Consider the following 15,320-nt stretch of genomic DNA (forward strand, 5'->3'; position numbering starts at 1 on the left):
CTGAGCCCCCTTCAGCACCACAAACCCCTCATCTCCAGTCCCAGCCAAAGCCCTCATCCCACCACACCCCAACCCTCTGCCCCAGCCATGAGCCTCTCTAACCCCCAAGCTCCCCAGTCTCACACACAGAGTCCTCACCCCCTACACCTCTACTCTTGCCCTGAGCCCCTCCCACACCCCAAACCCCTCATCTACAGCCACACCCCACAGCCCTCACCCTGCACCCCGTCCCTCCACACCCCTTCCCATCCCCAAACTCCTTCCCAGAGCCTGCACCCTGCACCCTAATCCCCTGCCCCAGCCTAGGGCCTGCACCCCAGACCTCCTCCCCCACCCAAACACCCTCCCAGAGCCTTGGGCAGGAGGGGGGCGGAGTTTGGGCAGGGGCAGGTTCTGGGCACCACCAAAATTTCTACAAACCTGCCACCCCATGTCATGATCTGTTCATGGCAAACCCAGAGAACTTAGATTAGAAAACCAAATCCACTTGCTGGAAAGTTGCCACGTCACCTGGTTTTATTTCTTAGAATCCAGAGGCCTGACGCACAGGAACCCAAACTAGAGAGACACAGAGCAGGCTGCTCCTCGAGGCACCGAGGCTCAACTCCCATGCCATGCTCTCTTTAAATACACCTCAGATGAGCCCTGCCGTGTGCGCACTGGCCTCTGCTGGACACAGGCCCAGCCGGCTCTGCCTATTGCAGATGCACTAATGACGCTGCCCCAAGGGGCATCTCCCAGGGCACACTAAGCACAGCAGCACATGGGTGGCGCGGGGCTGGTGTATTGCGGGCACAGACGTGGCGGGCGCAGGGCCGTCAGTCCCAGGGGAAGGTCATGCCCAGACCCTGCATCCGCTCCCGGTAAACGGTGTCGAATCGTTGGCTCTGCGCCTCCGAGAGATGGTTCCTCCAGTCGCCGCAGATCCCTGCAAACCACAGGGACATGGTCTAGGGTGCCCCTCACTCCCAACCCACAGCCCCTGCTCCCCAGTCCTGCCCCTGCAAGCTCTGCCCATGCCCCTCACTCCGGACCTGCAGCCCTGGGTCTCCCAGCCCTGCCTCATTCAGCTCTGCCAGTGTCCCTTAATCCTGGCCCGCAGCCCCCACCCTGGACTCACCTTTCCTCAAGAACTCCCCCTTCTGGTGGTCCATGTACTTGTCATCCAACTGGGAGAAGTTGGACATTTTGTTCCCCTTCATGCTCTGGAAGGAGGCGTTCTCCACCACAGCGGCCATTTGCTCCTCACTCAGCTCCTTCCCCAGGAAGTGGCAGATTCTCCGCACGCTGCCCAGTGGATCCTGGGGGAGGCACCCACTTTCATGAAGGGTGGGATCTGGGGTGACTTTATTATGGTCCATGGGTGCCTCAGTTCCCCAGCTGGAAGGTACTGCTCCCCATTGGGTCCAGACAAACTGACACCTCTGAGGGCAGAGGGCCTTGGCCACAAGCCACGTCGGCTGCCTGGGGCGTGGTTAAGTGTGGGTCAGGCTCACAGGGAGGGGCTACATGTTGGCATGGCCCAGGGGCGGGATTATATGTGGGCATAGCCACAGGGAGGGGCTACATGTGGGCATGGCCTCAGGGACGGGGTTAAGTGCAGGCATGTCCACAGGCGTTGGTGTTATGTGAGGATGAGACCTTAGGTCGGGGCTATGTGTGGGTGCCACCAGGGGGCGGAGTTATGTGTGGGCGTGGCCCAAAGGGCGGGGTTTCCCTACCTGCTGCAGCTCCTCGTAGGTGATGGGGAAGAAGTTCTCGTTCCCCTTCAGCCCCATCCAGCCGGTGACGTGGTCGAACCAGGAGCCATAGGCCACTGTGCAGGGGACAGCGGCATGGTGACCCCAGACCCGGCTCCACCCGGCCCCTCCACCCTGGTCTGCCGGGGACAGCAGGGGCCTGGGAGCTGGGACACCCGGGTTCCATCCTGGCGCTGGGAGGAGAGTGGGGGCTGGAGGTCAGCGGTGTTTGCAGACCCCTGGTTGTGCTGAGGCTGTTTGGGGAGGGGGGCTCTGAGCTGTGCCGGGCTCTGGGCAAAGGGCTGGTCAGAGCTGGCTGGGGATGCACAAACTCGAAGCACTTGTGACTTGCTTGGGACCCAGGCGTTCGGCTCCAGAGTGGCCCCTGCGGGCCCGGGGTGCTGCTCACCATTCCCGCTCAGGAAGTCCTCGAAGAAGGAGTCCAGTGAGCCAGGGTCCTTGAACAGGCGCAGCAGCTTGGAGAAGTGGTAGAGAGAGACCAGGACGTCCTTGGGGCAGCGCAGGGTGTAGATGATCTGGGGAGAGGTGGGGAGGGGGGTCACTGCTGGGGCGTCATGCTACCAATTGGGAGAGGCGGGTGCCAAGTGAACCCAGTGATTAGCCACCCACCCTGGGCCGTCACTTCCCCACCCTCTCTAGAGGGAGAAGGAATCACCCCATCCCACTGGCTGCACTTTCGCACACCCACATTGGTGTAACTCACACCCAGCAGCAGCCCTGGATTCACCCCCCTCCTGATGCACAGCCCTGCCGGTGCCCCTCAATCCCGACCCACAGCCCCCACTCTCCCGCCTCTCACTTTGGCCTTGGAGCGCTGCAGGGACTTGGGGAAGAGCTGCACGGGGAGGTGGGAGCAGATCAGCCGGGGTGGGGGGTATTTCAGGGCAGCCTTCAGCCCATTCTGATTGTCCATCCAGGGCGACCGCTCCCAGTTCAGCACTCTGCGCACCCAGCCGGGGTCCCCGTCACAATGGATCAGACTCAGAATCTCCAGCATCCAGTTAGTGCCTGGGGATGAAAGGGTTAATGGGCCTGAAATAATCCCTCGACTCACTGGGTCCCTCTCTGCTCCCAGAGCTGGGGAGAGAACCCAGGAGTCCTGGCTCCCAGATCTTCTGCTTTAACCTACCAGCCTCCCTTTCCCAGATCTGGGGATCGGTTCCAGGAGCCTGGTTCCCAGCCCCCACACCACATTCACGGAGGTGAATTGACAGTGCTAAAATCCGAAGGTCTTGTTTTGCTGTGTCGGGGTCTCCTGGCCCTGCCGCCAGCTCTGGAGAAAGCCTGTGATCAGAGTGCGTCTGCAGAGAGCCAGCTTAGCGCCAGGTGGGCGAGTTGGGCCCCAGGGAGCAGCCTGCTTTGTCTCGCTGGGGGTATGGGAGCCCGGGCTCTGACATCTAGGAAAGCAGGTCATATGATGTTGCAACCTTCCTGCTACTGGGTTTGGTGTTTCCATCTAATGTCCTTGTGTGTGTCATGAATGCCCCCCCCGCCACACACACCCACACACACCCACACACACACTCCGCTTTGCCCCCGCTCTCCTCTACCTGACTTGGGGTAGGTGACGTTGAAGATGTCGTCGTCCCGCACCTGGAATTCATTCTCCACGTAGCTCAGCGCCTCGGGGGAGTAATTCAGACATGGGAACAGCAACCCCTTGTGGGTGAAGTATTCACGTGCCATGGCAAGGCTGGGACAGAGACAGACCTCCCAGCGTCGGTGCTGGCCCCTGTGTGATACTAGGGGATATTGTGCTGCAAGGGTTCAGTAGGGGGGAGCTGTCGTGCAGGGAGCGGGGCAGGGGCTCAGTAGGGGGCACCGTGCTGCAGGGAACAGGGTGAAGCTGTTACTTGGCTGTCCCATCCCAGAGCCAGCTGCATTTCAGCAACGATTGAGCCGATTCCGTGGCTTGTTCCCGGAATGACTGTAGGGCCCTTGCTGGTGGCTGTGGCTGGGACAACAGCCCGTGCTTGGGGTGGGAGCCCGCTGTGGGGTTCTGCAACAGGCCCAGGCTCTCTGCTCTCCCGCTAGCTACCTTCGGGCCTGGGCAGAGCCAGTGCCATTCAACCTTTGGAGGCCCTGCCAGGTGCTCCCTGCCCGGCACAGTGACATTTGGACCTGAGCTGAGCTGGCACCTTTAATCCCCCAGGGCACTGTGCCCCTGCCCAGCTGTGTCAGGTGCCCGGGTCCTGGTGTGAGAGTGGAGGGGGCAGGCGTGTGGCAAATCCTGTCATCCCCCCCCGGGAGGGGTCGCTTCCATGGCAGCAGATCATCAGCCTCGGGGGTGGGGGAACCATCCAGCCCGAGTCACCCCCCTTCCCTGCTCCACATCAACCCCTCCATGGGGAGCTGGGAGTTCAGGCTCCATGGCCCATTCAGCAGCTCCACGAGGGCGGCCAACAGGGGGCGCCGATTAGTGCCCGTTGTGGGTTTGGGTTTGCAGATGTCTCCACCCCAGGGATACAGCTAATCCCTGCCCTGCCGGACCCAGCCAGCCCTGCCCTGGAGCTGGATCAGAGCTGGGCGCCCTGGCGGGGAAAGGCCCCGTGTCCCATCAAGCCAGCCAGGCCCTGCCCTGGAGCCAGATCAGAGCTGGGCGCCCTGGAGGGGAACACACCCGTGGGCTCTCAGGCAGGGAGAGGGTCAGGCTGCAGACATGGGCCCCTGGGCACCGCCCCTGGGCACCGTCCCTGAGCTGTGTGTGTGCGGGGCGGGATGGGGGTATTTAAGAAGGGCCCTGCTGGGTCAGCCCAGGGTCTATTTAGCTGGGATCCTGTCTGACAATGTCCCGCCCCCCACCCCGGGATGCAGTTAGGGAGTGATCCTGCCGGCTTCTGGTGGTGAGAGGTTTAGGGACTCCCGGCACGTGGGGCTGCGTCCTGCCCATCCTGGCTAGTGGCCAGCGAAGGTCCCATCCTTCAGGTGCTCACCTCATGCTCCGTTGAACCCGTTACCACATGCCCGGCCAGTGAGGGGCCCAGCTTGCCAGTGTGTTGGGTGAAGGGGGGATTCCTTTGCTCTTTCTTTGTTGGGCAACCCCTAGTCTTTGTGTTACTTGTCCCTAGTCACCTTCTCCACCCCAGGCAGGATTCATAGACCTCTGTCATCCCCCTGCAGCCGTGTCTTCTCCCAGCTGAACAGTCCCGGGCTAGAATCTCCCCTCCCACGGATGCTCTGCCATCCCTCTTGGCACTTTTGTTCCCCTTTTCTGCACCTTTTGCAAACCCCTGTATCCTTTCTGAGACGGGGCGTACCCGGGCTTCATAGAGCCAAATTATGCTATTTGCTGTCTTAGTTTCTAGCCCTTTCATTCTGCAGTCAGTAGTGCTGCTATTTCCGAGCTGAGCTCCTTCCCAGCTCTTGGGGGGAGCCCTCTGGGCTGGAGTGAGGGTGCTGTTCAATTTCTCAGTTTGCTCCAACCCTCCACCCTGGGTGGACTAGTCTCCCCAGCTGTCTGCCAGGCCTCCTGCTCCAGAGAGACAGAACCGGCCTGGTGGGTTTTGCATCTTTAGAAAACTGCTTCTCCCCATGCTCCATGCCCAGCTGCCAGAGCCCGTCAGCTTTTCCCTTCTGCACCCCCAATCAGCCCCCACTGGGATCTGACGTCCAGATTTGAACAGATCGTTTTGCCCCCACATGCCACCCTTGCTCTGCTCTCCAGCCTGGGCTGTTCTTCTGGGCCCCTGGCTGGCTCCTTGGTTTTGGGGGCATATCTAGGCTGAGCTGCTCCCAAGGTTGCCCTCGCAAATTGCCCTGGGCTTAGTTCCCCCGTGGGAGCGGGCGGGAGTTCTGTGTGAGGTCTGGGCTTCTCCCAGTCTGCATCTGTAACCACACTGCAGTCACGGGCCAATTCCCCTCCTGCTGCCTGGGTGTAAATCAGGAGTGACGCCATTGCACTCAGGGGGCCAGTTCCCCTCTCGCTGCCCCAGGGTAAATCAGGAGTGACCCCATTCCACTCAGTAGGGCTGCCCCCGCAGCTCCCTGGGGTGGCTCTGGATTTGCCCCCAGCTCGGGCAGTGACTCTGGCTGCTGGGCAAGGGCCGGGATCGCCTCGGGGGCGCAGGGGGCTCTGGGCCGGGGACCCCCAGGGGTCTGGGAATTCCCAGGCACGGGGCTCAGGTACTCACCCCAGCTCCGGCAGGTCTGGGCTGCCTGTCCCGAGCTCTGGCCCAGCCTCCTCCAGGCCCCACCCTGGCCCTGGCATTAACCCTTCAGTGCCCAACCAGCCTGCGGGGGAGGGGGGGAGTTGGGGGCGGGGACAGGATGTATGTGGCTCTGACCCTCTGCTGACCCCCAACATCCCGCCCTGTCCTCCCCCACCGCACTCTCAGCACCTGGGATTTCTGTTGCTTTCTTCCCCCTCCCGACAATCTCCACCTCCTGGCCCCCAGGTGTGTGGTAGATCCAGCCTCCCATGGCCCCGCTCCCCTCCTCAGGACGGGAGGGGGCAGAAAAGGCGGGGGAGGGGCAGTGTGGGTATGGGGCAGGCCAGGGGCGGCTGCACTGGGGGTGGAATTGGGACATCTCTGTTTTGTAGGGAGCCCCTGTGGGAATTTTCTTAACTCAGGAAATAACAACAGGACTTGGCGGTGCCCCATCCCAGCTCAGACCCCCTCCCCTGGCTCCCAGCCCCCCAACTATGGCCCAGCCCCTTCCCCTGGCTCCCAGCCCCCTCCTCCAGCTCTGAGTGCCTCAACCATGGCCCAGCCCCCTCCTCCCTCTCCCAGCTCACAATCCCCTCCACCGCTCCCCCTGCTCCCAGCCCCAAAATCACAGCCCAGGCCCCTCCTCCTCCCTACCCTGCTCTCAGCCCCCCACCCGTCACAGCCCAGCCCCCTTCTCCCTACCCAGCTTCCAGCGCCTCCCCCACAGCTCACCCCCCACTATTATCTACCCAGCTTCCGGTTGCCCTCCTGCTTCCTATGTTAAAAACCAAAGGCAGGTGCAGCATAGAAGAGCTGGTGCAACAGTGTGTTCTCAGGGCCTCGGCAGGCTAGTGCCCTTGTGTAAATCCGGAGTAAATCCATTGGAGTCACTGGGGCCAATCCCCCTCTCGCTCACCCCGTCTCTTATCTCACCCTCCCTGCCCCCAATTCCACTCTTCTGCCCATGGTTGGGCCCATCCATCCCCCCATCCCTAGGGCTGAGAACCCTACATCTGATGGCTGTGCTGAGAACTCAAAGGGTTAAAGCAGGGCCAGACCCACCCCTGCTCCCGCTTGGCTGGGTGGAATCAGACCCCCTGGGTTCCCTGTGCTGGGAAAACAGCTCCTATGCTGAGCGCTGGGCTGGGCATTGCCCCCAGAGCCCTGTGAATCCCCAGGCCAAGAGCCAAGCCCAGCTGGGACCCAGTCACAGGGCTGGGGGCTGCCTCCCCTGGCAATGCAGAGTGACGGTGCTGCCTGAAATCCCCTTAACTCTGCCCTAGATCCATAGGTGCTGGAACTAGCAGTGCGGGGGTGCTGTCGCCCTCTTACCCCCTTTCCCCTGCCCAATCTTGAAGTGGTTTCCCTTATATCCAGGGTTTACAGTTTGGTTCAGTGGCTCTCAGCACCCCCACCGTACAAACTGTTCCAGCTCCGCTGCCTGGATCCCAGCCCAGACTTGGCCCAATGTGTCCTGCGCTTTACAGGATGGACACATGGAGTTATAATGGCAGGGGCAGCATGGTGCAGCCCAGAGAGCCCAGGAGTGGGACCCAGGATTCCTCGGTTCAATCCCCAGCTCTGGGCAGAGAGTGGGGTTTAGTGCTTAGAGTGGGGGGCTGGGAGCCAGGACTCCTGGGTTCTAGCCCCACCTCTGGGAGAGGAGTGGGGTCTATTGCTTAATGTGGGGGCACGCCTGGGAACCAGGACTCCTGGGTTCTATCCTGACCTCTGCTCAAGCCTCCTTGTGATTTTGTGCACAAAATCTGTCCCTCGGTGGCCCCCTCTCTGCAATGGGGCTGCTGCGTAGAGCCTGGAGAGCGAGGATGACCCTGCCCCGCATGAGTAAGAGACCAAAGAATGATACAATTCCCTGACAACAAGCTGCATTGGCACCCAGAAGGCTGAGCGCAGCAGCCCCCCCTCTGGAGAGCAGGCGCTGAAGGGTTCAGATTTTGCCAACTGACTCTTCTGCCAAGCAGGACTGTGGGAGGTTTGGGAGGGTGCACGTGGCCACAGCACAAGCCACAGGGCAGGGAGCGGGGGTGGCCTCCAGCTGCTGGTGTGGTGTTGGGGGGCTGGATTGGCTTGGGGACGGATTGTCTCTGCACTGGCTGGGGGTGCGGGGGCTCCCCCTGAGTGCGTAATGATGGAAAGAGGTGCATGGGGGATGCTGGGTGCCTCATTTCACCTCAGCCTTGTGTCAGGAGCAGGGCCGGGGGGCTGGGCAGCAGTGAGCTGGGAGAGGAGCGCGGCCTGTGACTTGTGGGTTGGGCATCAGGGTTTGTTCCACAGTTTTAATGATCACGGAGGCTGGCAGCCCAGACACTGCCATGCCAAGGGCCTGAGCCGCACATGGAGCTTGTCCAGAGCACTTTTTGTCACTGGTAGGGAAACTGAGGCACGGGGCTGTCATAAATATAAAGGGAAGGGTAAACACCTTTAAATCCCTCCTGGCCAGAGGAAAAACCCTTTCACCTGTAAAGGGTTAAGAAGCTAGGATAACCTTGCTGGCACCTGACCAAAATGACCAAAGAGGAGACAAGATACTTTCAAAAGCTGGAGGGGGTCGGGTGAAACAAAGGGTCTCTCTGTCTGTGGGATGCTTTTGCCGGGAACAGAACAGGAATGGAGTCTTAGAATTTATTAAGTAATCTAGCTAGATATGCATTAGAGTCTGATTTGTTTAAATGGTTGATAAAATAAGTTGTGCTGAATGGAATGTATATTCCTGTTTTTGTATCTTTTTGTAACTTAAGGTTTTGCCTAGAGGGATTCTCTCTGTTTTGGATCTGATTACCCTGTAAGGTATTTACCATCCTGATTTTCCAGAGGTGATTCTTTTTACTTTTTCTTTCAATTAAAATTCTTCTTTTAAGAACCTGATTCCTTTTTCATTGTTCTTAAGATCTAAGGGTTTGGGTCTGTGTTCACCTATGCAAATTGGTGAGGATTTTTATCAAGCCTTCCCCACGAAAGGGGGTATATGGCTTGGGGGGATTCTGGGGAGAAAGACGTTTCCAAGCGGGCTCTTTCCCTGTTATATATTTATTAGATGCTTTGTGGTGGCAGCAATAAAGTCCAAGGGCAAAAAGTAAAATAGTTTGTACCTTGGGGAAGTTTTAACCTAAGTTGGTAAAAATAAGCTTAGGGGTTTTTCATGCAGGTCCCCACATCTGTACCCTAGAGTTCAGAGTGGGGAAGGAACCTTGACATGGTGGCAGAGCAGTGGGATCATTCTGAGATCAATTTGAGATTTTTTGGGGGATCACTTTGAACCAGAAGCAAATATTTTAAAAGGACTTTTTTTTTTCCTTTGGGCTGCTGAAAAGCAGGTTTTTGGCTGAAAGCAGTTAGAGGTTTTTTGTCTCTGCCTGGGGTCCAGAGCAGAGACAAAAGGGAATTGTCTTTTTTGAGCTGGAGTTTTCTCCACCTAAAGGCAGGGTAGTTAACAAGTTTTTCACAGACCTGAAGAGGTTCATTTTTTTTTAGCTAAGAGCAACTAGAGGGTTTTTCTGTCTATTTGCCCAGAGACAAAAGATTTTTCTGTAGGCTGAGAATAACTATTAGAGAACATAGGTATCATATTACAGCACAGCAAAATTTTACAAGCCAAGTGTTTTGTTTTTTTTCAACTCTCAGGTGTAAAGTTAGTTAAAAACAGAGAGGCTAAAATGACAGAATCCAAGGGGGAAAAAGACAAAGAGGCTGCCCACAGGAGAGCTATGGAGGTAAAGGAAAAAGAATGGATGCTTAAGGACCACATGAACAAGTATGAACTGTTTAAAACCAAGGCGAGAGTCAGAATGGGGCTAACACCCGAGCATTCCCGTCATGGGTTCAGAGCCCTAAGGTGGAAACCAGACATCATTTACCCGACATGCCTACCACATTGTGAAACACTGGGATGCCTGGATATCAGGAGCAAGTATTAAATCTCCAGAAGATTTGCCCTTCCTAATGCAAATGGAACAGTTCTTAGAGGTTTCAGAGTAACAGCCGTGTTAGTCCGTATTCGCAAAAAGAAAAGGAGGACTTGTGGCACCTTAGAGACAAACCAATTTATTTGAGCATGAGCTTTCGTGAGCGAGGAAATAGAAAGATACATCCTAGATGGGAAGCCCAAATCTGTAATTGAGGCGGGGGAGATTGGAGCCAAATGGGTGGAGGTGGCAGAGAAGAAAAAAACTGGTCGCAGTTGTAGTGGACACCAGAAGGGACAACCTCAGACCACACCCTACTACCGGGGGCAGCCCAAGGCCCCACCTAACCCCCAAAGAACCCTCCAGACACTTTATCGTCCCGCCACACCGTTCTCCAGCAACCCACCTCACCCCAGTGACCCGTCAGCTGGACGATGTTTTAAATGTAACGAGCCGGGGCATGTAAAGGCCAACTGCCCCAAGAACCCCAACAGATTACAGTTCATTGCACCGGAATCACACCAGAGGTCCTCAGACCCAGATGCCTCCCAGATACCCTCGGAGCGGAGGGAAACTGTAAGTGTGGGTGGGAAGAAGGTCACCGCATGGAGGGCCACCAGAGCACAAGTGTCAGCTATCCATGCTTCCTTAGTGGACCCCAATTTAATCAACCCAGAGATCCAAGTGACGATTCAACCCTTCAAGTCCAACTCTTTCAATTTGCCTACAGCCAAGTTGCCTGCCCAGTACAAGGGCTGGTCAGGAATGTGGACTTTTGCAGTCTATGATGATTATCCCATCCCCATGCTGTTGGGGGAAGACTTGGCCAATCATGTGAAGCTAGCCAAGAGGGTGGGAATGGTCACCTGCAGCCAGGCTAAGCAAGCTGTCACGCCTAGCTCTGTTCCGGAAACTTCTACCAGGACCCGGTCAGAGGTGATGGACCCGGACCCCATGCCAACGTCTGCAACAGCAGTAGTGGATCCAGTCCCAGAGACCCAGACAGAGCCAGTCCCAGAACGGGAACAGGCAGCAGCAGATAACCCTACACCAGAGGCTCAGCCGGAGCCTGAACCCCAACAGAGTGTCCCAGCGGAAAGCGGTTCACAGTCAACGGAAACAGCCCCATCCCCTACATCGCTTCCAGAGGGACCAAGCCTAGGTCCACAATCCAATGAGGAACCGATGTCTCCAGCATCAAGGGAACAGTTCCAGACCGAACAGGAAGCAGATGAAAGCCTCCAGAGAGCTTGGACGGTGGCACGGAGCAACCCACCGCCTCTCAGCTCTTCTAATCGATCCAGGTTTGTTGTAGAAAGAGGACTTTTATACAAGGAAACTCTTTCTGGTGGACACCAGGGAGACTGGCATCCTCAGAGACAGTTGGTAGTTCCAACTAAGTACCGGGTCAAGCTCTTGAGCTTAGCCCACAATCATCCTAATGGCCATGCTGGGGTGAACAGGACCAAAGACCGTTTGGGGAGGTCATTCCACTGGGAGGGAATGGGCAAGGATGTCTCTACTTATGTCCGGTCTTGTGAGGTATGCCAAAGAGTGGGAAAACCCCAAGACCAGGTCAAAGCCCCTCTCCAGCCACGCCCCATCATTGAGGTTCCATTTCAGCGAGTAGCTGTGGATATTCTCAAAAAGAAAAGGAGGACTTGTGGCACCTTAGAGACTAACCAATTTATTAGAGCATAAGCTTTCGTGAGCTACAGCTCACTTCTTCAGATGCATATCGTGGAAACTGCAGCAGGCTTTATATATACACAGAGAATATGAAACAATACCTATTCCCACCCCACTGTCCTGCTGGTAATAGCTTATCTAAAGTGATTTCCAGCACAAATCCAGGTTTTCTCACCCTCCACCCCCCCCACACAAATTCACTCTCCTGCTGGTGATAGCCCATCCAAAGTGATAACTCTTTACACAATGTGCATGACAATTAAGCTGGGCTATTTCCTGCATAAATCCAGGTTCTCACATCCCCCCCACCCCCATACACACACAAACTCACTCTCCTGCTGGTAATAGCTCATCCAAACTGACCACTCTTCAAGTTAAAATCCAAGTTAAACCAGAACATCTGGGGGGGGGGGTAGGAAAAAACAAGAGGAAACAGGCTACCTTGCATAATGACTTAGCCACTCCAAGTCTCTATTTAAGCCTAAATTAATAGTATCCAATTTGCAAATGAATTCCAATTCAGCAGTTTCTCGCTGGAGTCTGGATTTGAAGTTTTTTTGTTTTAAGATAGCGACCTTCATGTCTGTGATCGCGTGACCAGAGAGATTGAAGTGTTCTCCGACTGGTTTATGAATGTTATAATTCTTGACATCTGATTTGTGTCCATTTATTCTTTTACGTAGAGACTGTCCAGTTTGACCAATGTACATGGCAGAGGGGCATTGCTGGCACATGATGGCATATATCACATTGGTGGATGTGCAGGTGAACGAGCCTCTGATAGTGTGGCTGATGTTATTAGGCGCTGTGATGGTGTCCCCTGAATAGATATGTGGGCACAGTTGGCAACGGGCTTTGTTGCAAGGATAAGTTCCTGGGTTAGTGGTTCTGTTGTGTGGTATGTGGTTGTTGGTGAGTATTTGCTTCAGGTTGTGGGGCTGTCTGTAGGCAAGGACTGGCCTGTCTCCCAAGATTTGTGAGAGTGTTGGGTCATCCTTTAGGATAGGTTGTAGATCCTTAATAATGCGTTGGAGGGGTTTTAGTTGGGGGCTGAAGGTGACGGCTAGTGGCGTTCTGTTATTTTCTTTGTTAGGCCTGTCCTGTAGTAGGTAACTTCTGGGAACTCTTCTGGCTCTATCAATCTGTTTCTTTACTTCTGCAGGTGGGTATTGTAGTTGTAAGAAAGCTTGACAGAGATCTTGTAGGTGTTTGTCTCTGTCTGAGGGGTTGGAGCAAATGCGGTTGTATCGCAGAGCTTGGCTGTAGACGATGGATCGTGTGGTGTGGTCAGGGTGAAAGCTGGAGGCATGCAGGTAGGAATAGCGGTCAGTAGGTTTCCGGTATAGGGTGGTGTTTATGTGACCATTGTTTATTAGCACTGTAGTGTCCAGGAAGTGGATCTCTTGTGTGGACTGGACCAGGCTGAGGTTGGTGGTGGGATGGAAATTGTTGAAATCATGGTGGAATTCCTCAAGGGCTTCTTTTCCATGGGTCCAGATGATGAAGATGTCATCAATATAGCGCAAGTAGAGTAGGGGCTTTAGGGGACGAGAGCTGAGGAAGCGTTGTTCTAAATCAGCCATAAAAATGTTGGCATACTGTGGGGCCATGCGGGTACCCATAGCAGTGCCGCTGATCTGAAGGTATACATTGTCCCCAAATGTGAAGTAGTTATGGGTAAGGACAAAGTCACAAAGTTCAGCCACCAGGTTAGCCGTGACATTATCGGGGATAGTGTTCTTGACGGCTTGTAGTCCATCTTTGTGTGGAATGTTGGTGTAGAGGGCTTCTACATCCATAGTGGCCAGGATGGTGTTATCAGGAAGATCACCGATGGATTGTAGTTTCCTCAGGAAGTCAGTGGTGTCTCGAAGGTAGCTGGGAGTGCTGGTAGCGTAGGGCCTGAGGAGGGAGTCTACATAGCCAGACAATCCTGCTGTCAGGGTGCCAATGCCTGAGATGATGGGGCGCCCAGGATTTCCAGGTTTATGGATCTTGGGTAGTAGATAGAATATCCCAGGTCGGGGTTCCAGGGGTGTGTCTGTGCGGATTTGATCTTGTGCTTTTTCAGGAAGTTTCTTGAGCAAATGCTGTAGTTGCTTTTGGTAACTCTCAGTGGGATCAGAGGGTAATGGCTTGTAGAAACTCGTGTTGGAGAGCTGCCGAGCAGCCTCTTGTTCATATTCCGACCTATTCATGACGACAACAGCACCTCCTTTGTCAGCCTTTTTGATTATGATGTCAGAGTTGTTTCTGAGGCTGTGGATGGCATTGCGTTCCGCATGGCTGAGGTTATGGGGCAAGTGATGCTGCTTTTCCACAATTTCAGCCCGTGCACGTCGGCGGAAGCACTCTATGTAGAAGTCCAGTCTGCTGTTTCGACCTTCAGGAGGAGTCCACCTAGAATCCCTCTTTCTGTAGTGTTGGTTGGGAGACCTCTGTGGATTAGTATGCTGTTCAGAGGTATTTTGGAAATATTCCTTGAGTCGGAGACGTCGAAAATAGGATTCTAGGTCACCACAGAACTGTATCATGTTCGTGGGGGTGGAGGGGCAGAAGGAGAGGCCCCGAGATAGAACAGCTCCTTCTGCTGGGCTGAGAGTATAGTTGGATAGGTTAACAATATTGCTAGGTGGGTTGAGGGAACCATTGCTGTGGCCCCTTGTAGCATGTAGTAGTTTAGAAAGTTTAGTGTCCTTTTTCTTTTGTAGAGAAGCAAAGTGTGCGTTGTAAATGGCTTGTCTAGTTTTAGTAAAATCCAGCCACGAGGAAGTTTGTGTGGAAGGTTGGTTTTTTATGAGAGTATCCATTTTTGAGAGCTCATTCTTAATCTTTCCCTGTTTGCTGTAGAGGATGTTGATCAGGTGATTCCGCAGTTTCTTTGAGAGCATGTGGCATAAGCTGTCAGCATAGTCTGTGTGGTATGTAGATTGTAATGGATTTTTTACCTTCAGTCCTTTTGGTACGATGTCCATCTGTTTGCATTTGGAAAGGAAGATGATGTCTGTCTGTATCTGTACAAGTTTTTTCATGCAGTTGATAGATTTCCACTCCATACGGCTAAATGCAGTGCCTTGCATAATGACAGGTTTCAGAGTAACAGCCGTGTTAGTCTGTATTCTTTTCCGAAAAAGACACCCAGAGGAAAGCAGTACATACTGACTTTCATGGATTTTGCCACCCGATGGCCAGAAGCAGTAGCTCTAAGCAACACCAGGGCTAAAAGTATGTGCCAGGCACTAGCAGACATTTTTGCCAGGGTAGGTTGGCCCTCCAACAACCTCACAGATGCAGGAACTAATTTCCTGGCAGGAACTATAGAAAGTCTTTGGGAAGCTCATGGGGTGAATCACTTGGTTGCCACCCCTTACCATCATCAAACAAATGGCCTGGTGGAGAAATTTCATGGGACTTTGGGGGCCATGATATGTAAATTTGTAAATGAGCACTCCAATGATTGGGACCTAGTGTTGCAGCAGTTGCTCTTTGCCTACAGAGCTGTACCCCATCCCAGTTTAGGGTTTTCCCCATTTGAACTTGTATATGGCCGTGAGGTTAAGGGGCCATTACAGTTGGTGAAGCAGCAATGGGAGGGATTTACACCTTCTCCAGGAACTAACATTCTGGACTTTGTAACCAACCTACAAAACACCCTCCAAACCTCTCTAGCCCTTGCTAAAGAAAACCTACAGGATGCTCAAAAAGAGTAAAAAGCCTGGTATAATAAACATGCCAGAGAGCGTTCCTTCAAAGTAGGAGACCAGGTCATGGTCTTAAAGGCGCTCCAGGCCCATAAAATG

General features: G+C 54.6%; 2 protein-coding genes across 11 annotated transcripts in view; both read right to left on the reverse strand.

Annotated features, from left to right (window-relative positions):
* Window positions 1–494: 494 nt before the first annotated feature.
* On the reverse strand, window positions 495–6,117 carry LOC140902578 (sulfotransferase 2B1-like). 4 transcript variants are annotated; one of them, XM_073322803.1, is made up of 7 exons: window positions 6,098–6,117; window positions 3,311–3,453; window positions 2,560–2,768; window positions 2,149–2,275; window positions 1,722–1,816; window positions 1,121–1,301; window positions 495–928 (listed from the first exon to the last, which is right to left on the reverse strand). In XM_073322803.1, the coding sequence occupies exons 2-7, from the start codon at window positions 3,444–3,446 to the stop codon at window positions 819–821; spliced, it is 858 nt and encodes a 285-aa protein (XP_073178904.1). In that variant the 5' UTR covers window positions 3,447–3,453; window positions 6,098–6,117; the 3' UTR covers window positions 495–818. The 4 variants fall into 4 exon arrangements, with proteins under 4 accessions (XP_073178904.1, XP_073178902.1, XP_073178903.1 ...); XM_073322801.1 differs by lacking the exon at window positions 6,098–6,117 and adding an exon at window positions 5,891–5,991; XM_073322802.1 differs by lacking the exon at window positions 6,098–6,117 and adding an exon at window positions 5,891–5,991 and having other exon boundaries at window positions 3,311–3,586.
* A 3,839-nt stretch (window positions 6,118–9,956) lies between these two features.
* The window catches only part of HPN (hepsin), a 36,622-nt gene continuing 31,258 nt past the window's right edge, over window positions 9,957–15,320 (reverse strand). For 6 of the 7 annotated variants that reach the window (XM_073322777.1, XM_073322776.1, XM_073322775.1 and 3 more), the window contains one exon: window positions 9,957–14,495. In XM_073322777.1, the coding sequence (XP_073178878.1) occupies window positions 11,958–14,495 (2,538 nt within the window). In that variant the 3' untranslated portion in view covers window positions 9,957–11,957. Of the gene's footprint in view, window positions 14,594–15,320 lie in introns of all 7 variants that reach the window. The other variant, XM_073322780.1, reaches the window with a different exon arrangement.

Source organism: Lepidochelys kempii, chromosome 24 (genome assembly GCF_965140265.1).
Source record: "Lepidochelys kempii isolate rLepKem1 chromosome 24, rLepKem1.hap2, whole genome shotgun sequence".
NCBI classification, from domain to species: Eukaryota; Metazoa; Chordata; order Testudines; family Cheloniidae; genus Lepidochelys; species Lepidochelys kempii.